Source organism: Muntiacus reevesi, chromosome 3 (assembly GCF_963930625.1).
Source record: "Muntiacus reevesi chromosome 3, mMunRee1.1, whole genome shotgun sequence".
NCBI classification, from domain to species: Eukaryota; Metazoa; Chordata; class Mammalia; order Artiodactyla; family Cervidae; genus Muntiacus; species Muntiacus reevesi.
This window is the reverse complement of record NC_089251.1, coordinates 243,065,259-243,078,329: the sequence shown is the minus strand read 5'-3', so window position 1 is coordinate 243,078,329 and position 13,071 is coordinate 243,065,259. Positions and strand designations below refer to the sequence as shown.

Here is a 13,071-nt window from a genome sequence, read left to right as displayed (position 1 = left end):
CTAACTTCTTAAACCCAGAAAATGACTAGGCATCTCTTTTGACCACTAAGTTAAAGCTTGCAAAGAGGAAATGTATCTCATGGTGAGGTCAAAAGGAAAGAAATATTTTCTTAATTTTTCAAATGAACAGAATTTTTCCCATTCTAAGTAGTTTACTTACAGTTTACTATTAGACCCAGATAACAGTTTTAATATAAATATTTCTTATTTGGCTATTAGCTCTTACAAATTCTACATTTTGGTGACTAGGGAGAGAAGCCCAGAAATACAACCTGTACACCGAAAGTAGCTATTAACCTCCTACAGAGAAAGATTTATAGGTTTGAGTAAGAAGATCTGTTAAAAATATCTTATTGTGTAGGCTGACAGATTGTTTTTTAAGAGGACTAATTGAAATGTTAATTTGTATCTTATTTCCTCGGTCTGATGCCTAAGTCTCTCTTTAGTAATATACTTTAGATTCAAGAACAATTTCCATGGATGACAATAATTTCCTAAATGATCATGTTGAGAGAGAGAGAGCATATAGTCCCAAATTAGCTGTTTTTGTTTCCGATGAGAAGTGGTACACAGCTTCTGAGGAAGGGAGGGGCAGATGTTGTAGGTTTCTGAAAAGGGGAGTGACAGAATCCTCATGCTGCTGTTCATGGTAGACCAGAGCGGCAGGTCAGGCCCCTGCCTCGCACCCTTACTGTTCATGGTCTCCTTATGCTAGACTGGTAGAATGCTGGATGAATGGGCAACAGGGAATGAGAAGGAGAGAGATTTAAGAAACGTTAAGATTAAAGTACTAGAAATTTGAGGGAGTAAAGATTGGTGTCTTCCCTGCTCAGAACTGGGAGTTAGTCAACTATATTCTGATGCCCTCTTCTCCACATACTCTTCTGACCTTGTCTGCCGACGCTCTGAGTTTCTTTTTCAGGCCCCTAACCTTCAGTCTCAGCCCTCTCTTGCACTCAGCTCTCTCTAGCTGACACAGACCTATCCCTCACACCTTTGGGAGTTGAGCTCTTGACCTCAGTTACCTAACTGAAAGAAATGACTCTATTGCTGCAGAGTTTCAGGCCAAATGGGACGGGCTTGGGGTGTCGCAGAAGCCAGTTTGGTAGCAGGAAGTCAGAGTGGGGTGTGGTTTTATGCCTGATCACAATGAGAGTTTGAGCAAGAGCAAGAGGGAGGACTTGACATAAATGCACCTGTTGAACCTGGTGACTAAGGAAAAAGATGCCATCTAATGAACGTGGGATAAGTGAGGGTCATGAAGTTGGTGCATTGCTGCCTTCTCAGGAAGGATAGATGAGCATCTGCAATAGGCAGGCACCACCTTGGTGTTTGTTTTAGTCTAGCCTAACCTGAAAACAGATGACAGGAGACTTATGAATAACACTATGTGGATCGCTCTACCACAGCTGATGCAGATCTCCTCATTACTACAATCTCCCTCTTTACACTGTGTTTCTTCAGACCAAGTGCTTTGAGAATGTAACTTCCATCCTTTCAAGTCTTCAGGATTACCTTTATCACTTAGCAGCCCATTTGCAAATGGCTAAAAACCCTCAGCCAACCTGGTTTAACCTTTAAAGGGAAAGAATAAAAACATCACTAAATAGTTCAAAGGGGCTTTGGCTTCAGGCAAGACTGGGGCTTCAATGACTTGGTCAAGATACATACAGTTTCTTTTTCTTCCCTTCTCAGCTCTACTTTTTTTTTTCAGTATTTGTTTTTTAGGAAGCTTCTTTTCTTGACATAATTGCCAACAGCTTCCAGTGTCACATACTTTCAAATTTAACCTAGAAGAAAGTAGAAGTCTCCTTCCCGGAAACCTCAGCGGAAACAAAGCAGCTCGAATCACTTCCTATAGCTGCTCTATACTATTTCTGTAACTAGTAACCCTATCTCCATACTTGTCTTTATACTGTTCTGTCAATCAGCAATGCTCTTTCCTCTAGCCTACAGATACCCACAGCCTACCTTAGCCACCTCCTCCATGAAGCCTGTCATGGTAGCACCTGACATATGTTCTTTTATCCTTTAAATTTCCATGCTGTTTATTTAAACCTGCTTTATAGCACTTATCACATTCTTCCTTATATTAGGGTTGGTTACATGCATTGTTCTTCTATAAAACTTTAAGTGCCTTAGGGGAGAAGACTGTAATTGTCCAGTCTTTGTGTCCCCTCATAGCACCTAACATTGATTTGTACGTTGTAGGCGTACAATCTTCTTCTGTTGAATGAATCAGTGAACACATCGAGCTAAATTATATTTCAATAATATATTTGTTAATTAAATCCATCCCTAAAGGCAGTACATAGCCTGGAGAAATTTTCACTAGGGTTCCTGTTTCCTCCTACTAGTCTATTTGTGTCCAGGTAGAATTATGCTAAAGCAAACATCAGGGAGAGAGAGAAAGAGAGATATCAAAACTTATCGTACAATCCTAAGGGAGGTAGTAGTGATGGGCCATTGCCGTTATAGCAATAGCAGAACCATGTGGGTTTGGGATAGATTTGAGTCTTGGGTGCTTTTTTTTGGTGGACTAGTGAAACAACTTTGGCCTCTTCTCTTCCTCCTTTGTGTGTGTACTCTGAATCAGGGTTTAGCTTGGCACCATAGCAACCAGACTGATAGTTCTATCAAACCCACTCAGGAAGCTCCCATATCCAGTTACCGTGTAAAACATTTCTGTTCATTTGACACAGGTGATGTAAACTTGGAACCAGTTGAGTCCTGTTCCGACAATCCACAGACTAATTCATCTTTCTTTTTACTTACAGAGCGTCCATCCGACAACGGTCCAAGTCTCAGCTTTCTTACCTGGGACATGAATCATCATTAGCACTTGTAGATCATAAGTCTACTCATGAACAAGACAGAAAGGTCAGATACCAGTGGCTCATAGGGGGATGGAAGAAGTCTCTCCTGGGGACTGTCGTATGCCCTTTAAGCTTAGAATATGAGTTTTCAAGGCCTTTATCTAGTAATGTTTCTCTAAATCAAACTACATGGGAGGCTCCATTAAGACCTGAATGAAACTCTAAATTTTATATAATGCTTTACATAATATTTTCAGAGGTGCATAAATAATAAAATATTTTAAGAACACATGGTAACTAAGCCGAACCATTAAAAGTTCACTGATAATTCTCTTTTTTAATATAAATTTATTTATTTTAATTGGAAGCTAATTACTTTATAATATTGTATTGGTTTTGCCATATGTTGACATGAATCCACCATGGGTGTACATGTGTTCCCCATCCTGAATCCCGCTCCCACCTCCCTCCCCATCCCATCACTGATAATTCTTATGTGAGCCATTCTAATAAACATAATTACATGTACTTAGCAGACTATTTGATTATGTAGGAATCCCTTTCAATTTCTTAAGACTATCTGAAACCCTTTCTTTGTAAAACTTTAAATCTCCTTCTTAAATGATTATAATAATTATAAAGTGTTAGATACAAGTTATTGCAAATTTTAAATTAATGGGGACTGAGTAGGTTTTATGGACATTTGTTTACTTAATACAGTTTTATAATAATTGTTTTAGGGTACATTTAAAATTAACACTATTAATTTTAACACTATTCCAAGCAACATAAAAATGAAATAGATACGAGAAGAATCAATACATACAGCAATAGTCAACTTTGTTCATCAGGATATCCATTGCTGCAGTGGGCACAGTCTAACTTTCACATAAGGTGACCATCCCTCCTACTCAAAGCCTTTCTTAATCACTGAACTTTATTCTTCAGCCCTGATCCTCTCCTTTCAATCTCCCATTACTCTTCATTTCAATATTTTCATGGCAATTTTCTTATTGAGGCTTATTTCAGATCATGTTTTCTTATCCTGTTACTAAATTACAAGCTTCTTAAAGTTAGTGACTGTTATTTGTGTTTGTATCAACGTGGGCATCTTGCTTTACCTGGAAATTCCTTTTTCCTTTACTATGAGACCTAGCAAACATTTCTGTTTATTTAACACATGTAAACCTAGAACCAGCCGAGTCCTGTTCCAACCTGCTCATAATCTACAGACTCTTTCATCTTTCTGTTTAGCTACAGAACTGCACACGGTAGGACATCAAGTGATTTTTAAAACTAGGATGAAAAATTAACTTTTTATAGTAAAATAAAGTCCAAACCACAAGATTTATCAAAGAAAATGAGTCAGAGAATATTTTAATTACAAGCACATCCATTATGCATGATGTAATTTCAAATTATCTTTAAAACATTTCAGTATGAGAATCCTTTTGGGGAGTAATTATAAACACTGATTCACAATGCCAAATTTGTAATAAAGTACTACATATGATTTTATGACTATGATGGAAGGATTATTAAGGCTCTCTTTTGGTTTTAAGATATTAATAATAAATAACGTTCTTAATTATCTAATGATGTTATTGTTGTTGTTCAGTCGCTAAGTGGTATTCGACTCTGAATAGATAGTGTTCTCAGTATCTAACACAGCTGGTTTAAATAAACTTCATAGAGGAACACTTTGTCTCAGGAATAGCAGGGTGGATCCAAGGAGAGAAAATGTTTAGCAAGCCTGGTTGCTTACTGCATCTTGCCATTAAGGACTCAGCACCTCCTCTCATTCTAGAAATAGTTTCTTCATTTATGTCTGTGGTGCTGCCACCCGTAAGTACAAGATGCATTATACAAGGAGTTTAATAAGCTTCAAGGAAGAAAGAACCAAACACTACAGTGGCATTTCAAACATAACAGCACCAATTGTATTCAATTTTTTGCATTTTTATTTTTTCCCCTAGTTTCTGGGAAAATGTTTGACAATAAAAACAAGAGAGTTAGGAAGGAAAAGAAAATCCAATTTTGTTATTATTGAAACTGGTAGATGACTCAGCACTGTTGCAGAGAACAATCAGATTTCCTGAAGATCTGAAGATCAGGTTCCCTGACTTCTGATGCAGGGAAAACTCAGAAGGGAGTTATTTAAATAAAAGGAAATCTAAATCAAATACAGAGAGTAGTTCCAGAGAAAACAAAACTACTCCCTAAGTATTCTACTCATCAGCATTGCCAATTAGAATATAATAAATAATTAAATGGAAACCAAGAATCTGCCTGCAATGGAGACCCAGGTTCAGTTCCTGGGTGGGGGAATGATTCCTTGGAGAAGGGAATGGCAACCCACTGCAATATTTTGCCTAGAAAATCCATGGACAGAGGAGCCTGGTGGGCTACAGTCCATGGGGTCGCAAAGAATTGGACGTGACTGAGCATCTGAGCAGAGAGAGTGTAATTTTAAAAAGATGACACTTTGATTTCTTTCTTTAGTTAAGGGAGGAAAAGGAAAAAAAGTGACAGTGCCAATGTGATTCTGCTAAAGGTAGAAGTGAAATAGGTCTTGTGCTTATATTAATACTGCTCATTTGTATGATAATTATCTTAGAACTTTTTTGATTTAAAAATTAAATATTTTAAAAAAGGAAACAGCAGAATCAGCATTGATAGAATTTAATATAAGGACTTCCTAATCAGAGTAAATTTTAAAATATTTTAGATATTTAGGTTATTCTAATTCCAAGTAAATTTTAAAGTATTTTGATAGTTAACTAAATTCTTTAAGATCAAGCGCTGGTAAGAAAAATTTTTTTCATTTTGATGAAGAAGCTCTAACCTGACCTGTTGTTTGGGGGATGTTCTCTTTTGTGTGGCAAGGCAAAAAGGTTTACTTATATAAAGGCATTATCTCCACCTTGTGGTCTCTTCAAGTTTTGACTCTGAAAGCTTAGAGGAGATTGTTTCAGGTTTGTGCTTCCACAGTGTAAGTGGGCTGTCTGACCCGACGTTTCATGGTTAACTTGTGACAGAGCTAAGACTATAGCCTGTTTTCTCTTGGTCTCCAAGCTATAGGCATTGGTTAGGAGATAGAACAGGGTTTCCCAGGTGGCTCAGTGGTAAAGAATCCACCTGCCAATGCAGGAGATGTGAGTTCAGTCCCTGGGTTGGGAAGATCCCCAGGAGAAGGAAATGACAACCCACTCAAGAATTCTTGCCTGGAAAATCTCATGGACAGAGGAGCCTGGTGGGCAAGGTCCATTGGGTTGCAAAGAGTCGGACATGACTGAGTGACTGCGCACGCACACATAAGAGATAGGACAGAAGATCTGTAAAAACGACTACTAGTATTTGATCATTTGGAAAGTCCCTGCTTCTCGGTCATGGTTACCTTTTCCTATCATCATATCTTAAAGCTGTCACCAAGGCAGGAGACCGCCTATGGGTTGGCATGAAGAATTCGATGTAACAAAATATAGAAATCTGGACATGAGATTTAAGTAGGAAGTTATATTTTCACCTGAGCTACACAGGATATGGATGGAAGGAAGCTGGGAAAAGCCCTTTGTTTAGCATTGAATCATCTACCTTGTAAGTGTGATCAGTATTTTTTAGATAAATGTTTTTTTACATTTATGCACCATGAGCATAAAAGCTTCATTCATTCTTTCATCCAATAAGTATTGATTGCACACCTAACAAGTGCCAGATATTGTCTTAGGGATGCAAAGATGAGGAAGAGCACTGTTCTTTCACTGGAGCTGCTGGCAGGATACTTCTTTACCTATGATAAATAAGTGAGCACTGTGCAACTTATCATTGACACAATAGAGGCAGGAATTGCAGTGAGGAAGCGTATATAAACTTTTATAATTTTGTCTCTCTGTGAGTTACTGGTTTGCTGTGAATTTATTATGTCTATGTATATATACTTATCTTTTATATATATACATATTTATATTTATTATATTAATTAATATAAAATATATAATACAATATTAATTATAATATTATATACACACACACTCACACACACACGCATATGTTTTGGGGTTTCCCTGACAGTTCAGCTGGTAAAGAATCCGCCTGCAATGCAGGAGACCTCAGTTTGATTTGTGGGTCGGGAAGATCTGCTGGAGAAGGGATAAGCTACCCACTCCAGTATTCTTGGGCTTCCCTTGTGGCTCAGCTGGTAAAGAATCTGCCTGCAATGCAGGAGACCTGGGTTTGATCCCTGGGTTGGGAAGATCCCCTGGAGAAGGGAACAGCTACCCACTCTAGTCTTCTGGCCTGGAGAATTCCATAAACTGTATAGTCCATGGGGTTGCAAAGAGTCAGACACGACTGAGCGACTTTTGCTTTAATACATATTTTTAGCTTTTTAGCTTTTTTTAGATGAGTTAATTTGTATTTAGCTTTGCAAAATCCCAGAGAAAAAACCGTTCTGTACATAATGACTTGCGTTTTCTTTTGTTTTTATACTACTTTTAGTTCAGTTCAGTTGTTAAGTCATGTCCAACTCTTTGCAACCCCATGGACTACAGCACGCCAGGCTTCCCTGTCCATCACCAACTCCTGGAGTTTACTCAAACTCATGTCCATTGAGTCAGTGATGCCATCCAACCATCTCATCCTCTGTCACCCCCTTTTCCTCCTGCCTTCAATCTTTCCCAGCATCAGAGTCTTTTCAAATGAATCAGTTCTTCGCATCAGGTGGCCAAAGTATTTGAGTTTCAGCTTCAACATTAGTCCTTCCAATGACTATTCAGAGTTGATTTCCTTTAGGATTGACTGGTTTGATCTCCTTGCTGTCTGAGGGACTTTCAAGAGTCTTCTCCAACACCACAGTTCGAAAGCATCAATTTTTCAGTGCTTAGCCTTCTTTATGGCCCAACTCTCACATCCATACAGGGCAAAGGCTAACAGAGTCTTGTCAAGAGAATGCACTGGTCGTAGCAAACATCCTCTTCCAAGAAGCTATCAAGTTAGCTTGACACGATTTTATGGATGCTGGAGAATACATAAGAGCTGTGTCAAAGATGCAAGACTTTTTACTCAAAGCATGAGCAGGAGCCAGTGCATAGCATTTCCACTGATTCCCCAGCCTACCCCCACTTCTCAGCTGATGAAAGAGAAGTAGGTGATTCCAGCAAATGAAGGGGAAGAGGAAAGCTAGGCTTGAGAAACCTGGTGTTTTTATAATGGGCAATAAGCCCTTTTCTTAGGATGGAAACCCTATCCCTCTCCTCCAAGGCTATTTGCTTGAGAAAACAGCCTCAACAAAGGTGGGCAGTGCCTCTGTTCACAAGATGTGCAGAAACACGAGAGAGCCATAGAGAACTTTGTCTACCTCTTTCCTTTCGAGGAGGAGGAGGCAACTGAGCCCCAGAGAGCTAAAGTGCTCTATGATATATTCCATTAGTGGCCACGTGGGGCTCATCCAAGAACCATGCTCTTTCCACATGCCTGTTTCCCTCACGCTTTCACAGACACCTTTCTGCCTCTCTGCATTGATTTCCTAGAGTTGAGTAAGACATCAGAGATGAAATCATTGAAGGATTTGCTGCATGAGTGAGTAGCAACTATTGAGGGCCGACCAAGAGAGAACCTGAAATGGAGGCATTGACAGACCATCACCAAGCAAGCTCTCCCTCCACCCTATTTGGCTTGCAACTAGAATATGGACACCAGGCTTTTATTTCAATTGAATTGGTAATGAAGTCTTTGACTTTGGAAACAAAAGGATAGTATCTGAAGTTCCTTACTGTTGTCTGTTCCTTACAGTCAGCTCCTGAAGGGGCAAATAACTGTGTGTAAATGAAATAGAACACTAACATTTTTTATTCAATTTGCTGTAGACATTTTTAGTATATTTTAATAGAAAAAGTAAAAAAAAAATCAATACAGATCTATATAAGCCACCTAAAATCTTTTCTCAAACAAAGTGGACAATAAATTTAGCAAATTATTGAAGAATGGGCCTAACAACGAAGCACTGAAGAATACCATTAGCAAGGAAAAATGATGGTAAAAATGATGAAGTTCGGAATATAATTTTTGCCTTCAAGAGGCTAAAAATTTGCTAGCTCTGACACTTTAATGGCAATTAAAGAAATTGGAATGGGGAAATTTTAAAATAATTTGTACTCCTTGTAAAGAACATGCAGAATTTAGAAATCCAAATTGATTACCATTTACTTCTGGGCACTAATTAAAGAAAACTTTTACAGAAATATGCAATTGATAACCATTGTCACCAGTTAGTACATTTTAAAAATTATTTTGCGTTGTTTAGATCCACTGGTCTACCTTAGGGCTTGAGGCAGTCACTAGACTTTTATGAAGGACATATCTTGAAAATTTCACAAATCCTCAAATATGTAAATACCACTCACCATAGCACAAAGGGCTGCAAAGAGTCGGACACAACTGAAGCAACATAGCACTCACGTACTCACTATAGCACAAACATGTTTTTAAACTGGGAGTTATTTTTCTTATAGATCCAACTTAGTTACTACTCCCCACGTGTTAATACCTATGCGATTGTGAAAAGAGAACTACCAGCTCACCTTCAGATGAGCAGACACTCTAAAATCAATCCCACCCAAGTCATAGCATGTTGTTTAGTCCCTAAATCATGTCTGACTCTTCTGTGACCCCATGGACTGTAACAGCCCACCAGGCTCCTCTGTCCATGGGACTAGCCTGGCAAGAATACTGGAGTGGGTTGCCATTCCCTTCTCCAGGGGTTCTTCTCGACCCAGGAGTTGAACCTGTGTCTCCTGGGTCTCCTGCACTGGCAGGCAGATTCTTTACCACTGAGCTACCAGGGATGCCCAGGCCATAGCATGGCGGCAAGCAGTTCAGAACCATCTCTCACAAAATATCGTATCACCCTGTCTCATAGACCTCTGAGGTCATGCATAACCAATCAAACCATGACTCAAATCTGTGAATGCCAAAGGGTCAACTGTATAATAAAAGAGTATATGCAAACACTTAAATGATTAATGTAACCTCCTCTCCCCTCAAGGACAAGAACATTCCTGTGGAAGAAGAAATTGAACCAGCCCCAGTGAGGAGGATTCTGAAACTCAATGCTCGAGAATGGCCCTACATGCTGGTAGGGTCTGTGGGTGCAGCTGTCAATGGGACAGTCACACCCATGTATGCCTTTTTGTTCAGCCAGATTCTTGGGGTAAGCAAGCAGCTGGACCAGCTTTATTCTCCTCCTACCTTTTGTTTGTCTATCAGTGGATATTGTCACTTTTGATAGGTTGGTTCTTTGTTGGTATGTATTTAACTTTTTTTTTTAAGGTTTTTTGTTGTTGTTGTTCTTTTAGTTCTTTTTCCCCCTCTCATCTCTAAAGAATTAAAAATGTCTCAAGTCTCCATCAAACAGGAGGTGAGAAGACAAAACTGAGACTCTCATTTGGGCTGGCAGCACACTCTGACAGTCATTGTGTCTGTTAAAAAAAAGAAAAAGACACCATGGCTGCAAACTTAGTGTCAAAAGAGGGCAGTTTACCCATATGCAAACCAAGTAAGAATGCAAGGCAAGTTCTTTGAATGATATAAAAGGATTTGGGGGCCATTTTGATCTTGCTGATCAGCTGAGGTACAAAGTTTGATTTGTAATAGCAAGTGTTCATGCATGTTGTATAATACTCTGCTCTTCTGCTCATTGCACCATTGAAATGGGCAGTTGGGGAAGAAAACAGGAAAAGGAAGAGAGAAGTAAAATAAGGCATGTATAAAGAATAAACTTATTTCAGTTTTTCGTCTCCTAGGAGTTTTAATATTCTCCATCTGCTATTATTGCTATAAAAAATAATAATATTGATGATAACAATAAGTACAAACATTAATTAGGCACTAAGAACTTTATATATAATAGTTCACTAAACTTTCCTTATAACCAGCTGTGGTAGGTATTCTTATTGATCCTATTTGACAAAGGAGCAAACTAAAGAGCTTAGAGGAGTAAGTGGTGGATCTGGGATTCAAATCCAGGCAATGTGACTGCAGAGCTGAGTTCCAATAAAATCTTATCATTGCGAAGTCAGTTCTCAAAATGTTGTCATATTTTCTTAGTTGAAATTCACACACACACGATTCCTATGAGATCAACAAGGAGGAAAACCTAGAATCTTGGAGAACTTATGAACTTGTTCAAGGCGACACAGGGTCCCAGAAGGTGGTGGGACCAGCCCTAGAACCAGCTTTTCTGAAGCCTAGCCTAAAGGATGTGTAAGAGTCCCAAGTTTCAGTTTCCCCCTCTACTTTCTTTCACTTTTATGATCTGTCTGGCAGAGATCCTGACGAAAACTGTTCCAGCAGGCATGAGTTATATAGAAAGACCAGCAGAGTCCACAAACCAAGTCAAATCAATCCTGTAGGGAGCACCCCGGCCCTTGCTTCAGTTTTCACACTGCCCCCTTGTGGTAAGTGAGGAAATTGTCATAAAGCTAGGAAATAGGAAACGCAGGGACCAGCTCTGGTAAATGAAATTTCTGCTTATGCTGAAAACATCTTGATAATTAATTTATATTCCTTAATATCTAGGAAGTACAGTATCCTAAACATAATAACAATGTCCTTTTATTCACTTAACAGATACTTGTTGATTATCTCCCCTGGACTAGGGACTGGCATGTTAGTGAGGGTGCCTTCCCTAATGGAGTTTCCAGTCTGTGAGGAAGACAGATGTTAAACTGAAAAATCCACTCACATTCACAAAATAGTTATTGATCACTTTACTGTTTCCCAGGCATTGTTGCTGGTATTAAGAGTACAGAGGGATTAAGAAAACCAGAGCCCTCCCTGCTCTCAGAAAGCTAACATTCTACTAGGGAGAGGCTCTGGAAATGCATTCACTAAGCAGTGATGTAGATGCAGAGGGTGTAGGGGATGGCATTGAATCTGTTAAGACCCAAGGCCCTAGGTGTTTGCTTTTAAATTAAAGCCAGGATTCAGCTCCTTTGCTGATCATCTCTTTTTCTCATGAATGCAGAGTAAGGAATGTGTTCACTCAGCTTCAAACCCTGTATATGAACTGCTTTGGGAAGAGTCCTGGATTACCCACCAGGAGACTTCTTTACTGCCCTGGAGTCACACCATGCTACTTCTTTCGTGATGTCTCAGTTTCCTTAACTATAAAAGGAAGGATTGACAAAGAGGCTCTGTAAGATACCTTCCAGCTCCTATGGGCTATCGAGTGGCCAAGTCAGAAAAAATTTGATGATTCAAATTATAACACCTGCCCTCCAACAGCACCCACTTGGTTACTGATGGTGAGAATATTCTCTGTGGCTCTTCTGGTCACAACCAGAAAATCCTAGCCTAAGCAATTTAAGTTTTACCCTAAGGACCAAAGGATCAGAGTAGCAGGATGAAATCCAAAATCTCTTCATCATTGATGTTCTTACAGGGTTAAGTTTTCTAAGAGAATAAAGCTTTATTATTTTTCTTCTTTGATAAAGAAGGTTGTTTTTGTCTCTTAGCATAATTATCACAGATTCATCAGTGGGTTCATGATGCTTTCATCTCATAGGGTATAATCATGAGTCAGATAATAGTCTGGTTTTAATTGTGCCATTGTCATTCTGACATATCTAAAGGGCATGATATTCACATTTGGTATTGAGACCATAGTTTGGAACAAGGACACAGCAAAAAATTGGGCATTAGGAGCCTGGTTGCTAATCTAGTGAAGCCTCAATGTACACGTAAGGCTTACTTTCTCTTGTTCACTTTCACTGGGTCTGCTTTACTTGGAACAGTAGTTTGGATGTAGCATGCTGGGGAAAGGGATTCCCAGACAGCGCTAATGTTAAAGAATCTCCCTACCAATGTAGGAGATGTAAGAGATGTGGGTTTGATCCCTGGGTTGGGAAGATCCCCTGGAGGAGGACATGGCAACCCACTCCCGTATTCTTGCCTAGAGAATCCCATGGACAGAGGAGCCTGGCAGGTTCCACAGGGTCACAAAGGGTCAGACACGACTGAAGCGACTTAGTATGCAGCACACACCTGTGCTGGGGAAAAGCATGAACGTTGGAATCAGCCAGCCTTGGATTTGCTGCATTCTCTGCTCCGTGCTGTTTGTGTGTGTTTACGCAAGTGGCTTCTTCTTGATGAGTCTTAGTTTCTTTATCTGTATTATGGGACAAGAAAATCTACCTCACCGGGCTGTTTTAAGAATCCCAATTTTAAGGAAATCCTCATTTAAATTAAAGTAGATTAA

At 39.3% G+C, this 13,071-nt stretch overlaps 1 protein-coding gene across 2 annotated transcripts in view; it reads left to right on the top strand.

Moving 5' to 3' along the window:
• ABCB11 (ATP binding cassette subfamily B member 11) overlaps positions 1-13,071 on the top strand; it is a 79,582-nt gene that overhangs the window by 43,819 nt on the left and 22,692 nt on the right. For both annotated transcript variants that reach the window (XM_065927891.1, XM_065927892.1), the window contains exons 17-18: positions 2,778-2,880; positions 9,859-10,023. In XM_065927891.1, coding sequence (XP_065783963.1) covers positions 2,778-2,880; positions 9,859-10,023 — 268 coding nt within the window. The remainder of the gene's footprint in view (positions 1-2,777; positions 2,881-9,858; positions 10,024-13,071) is intronic.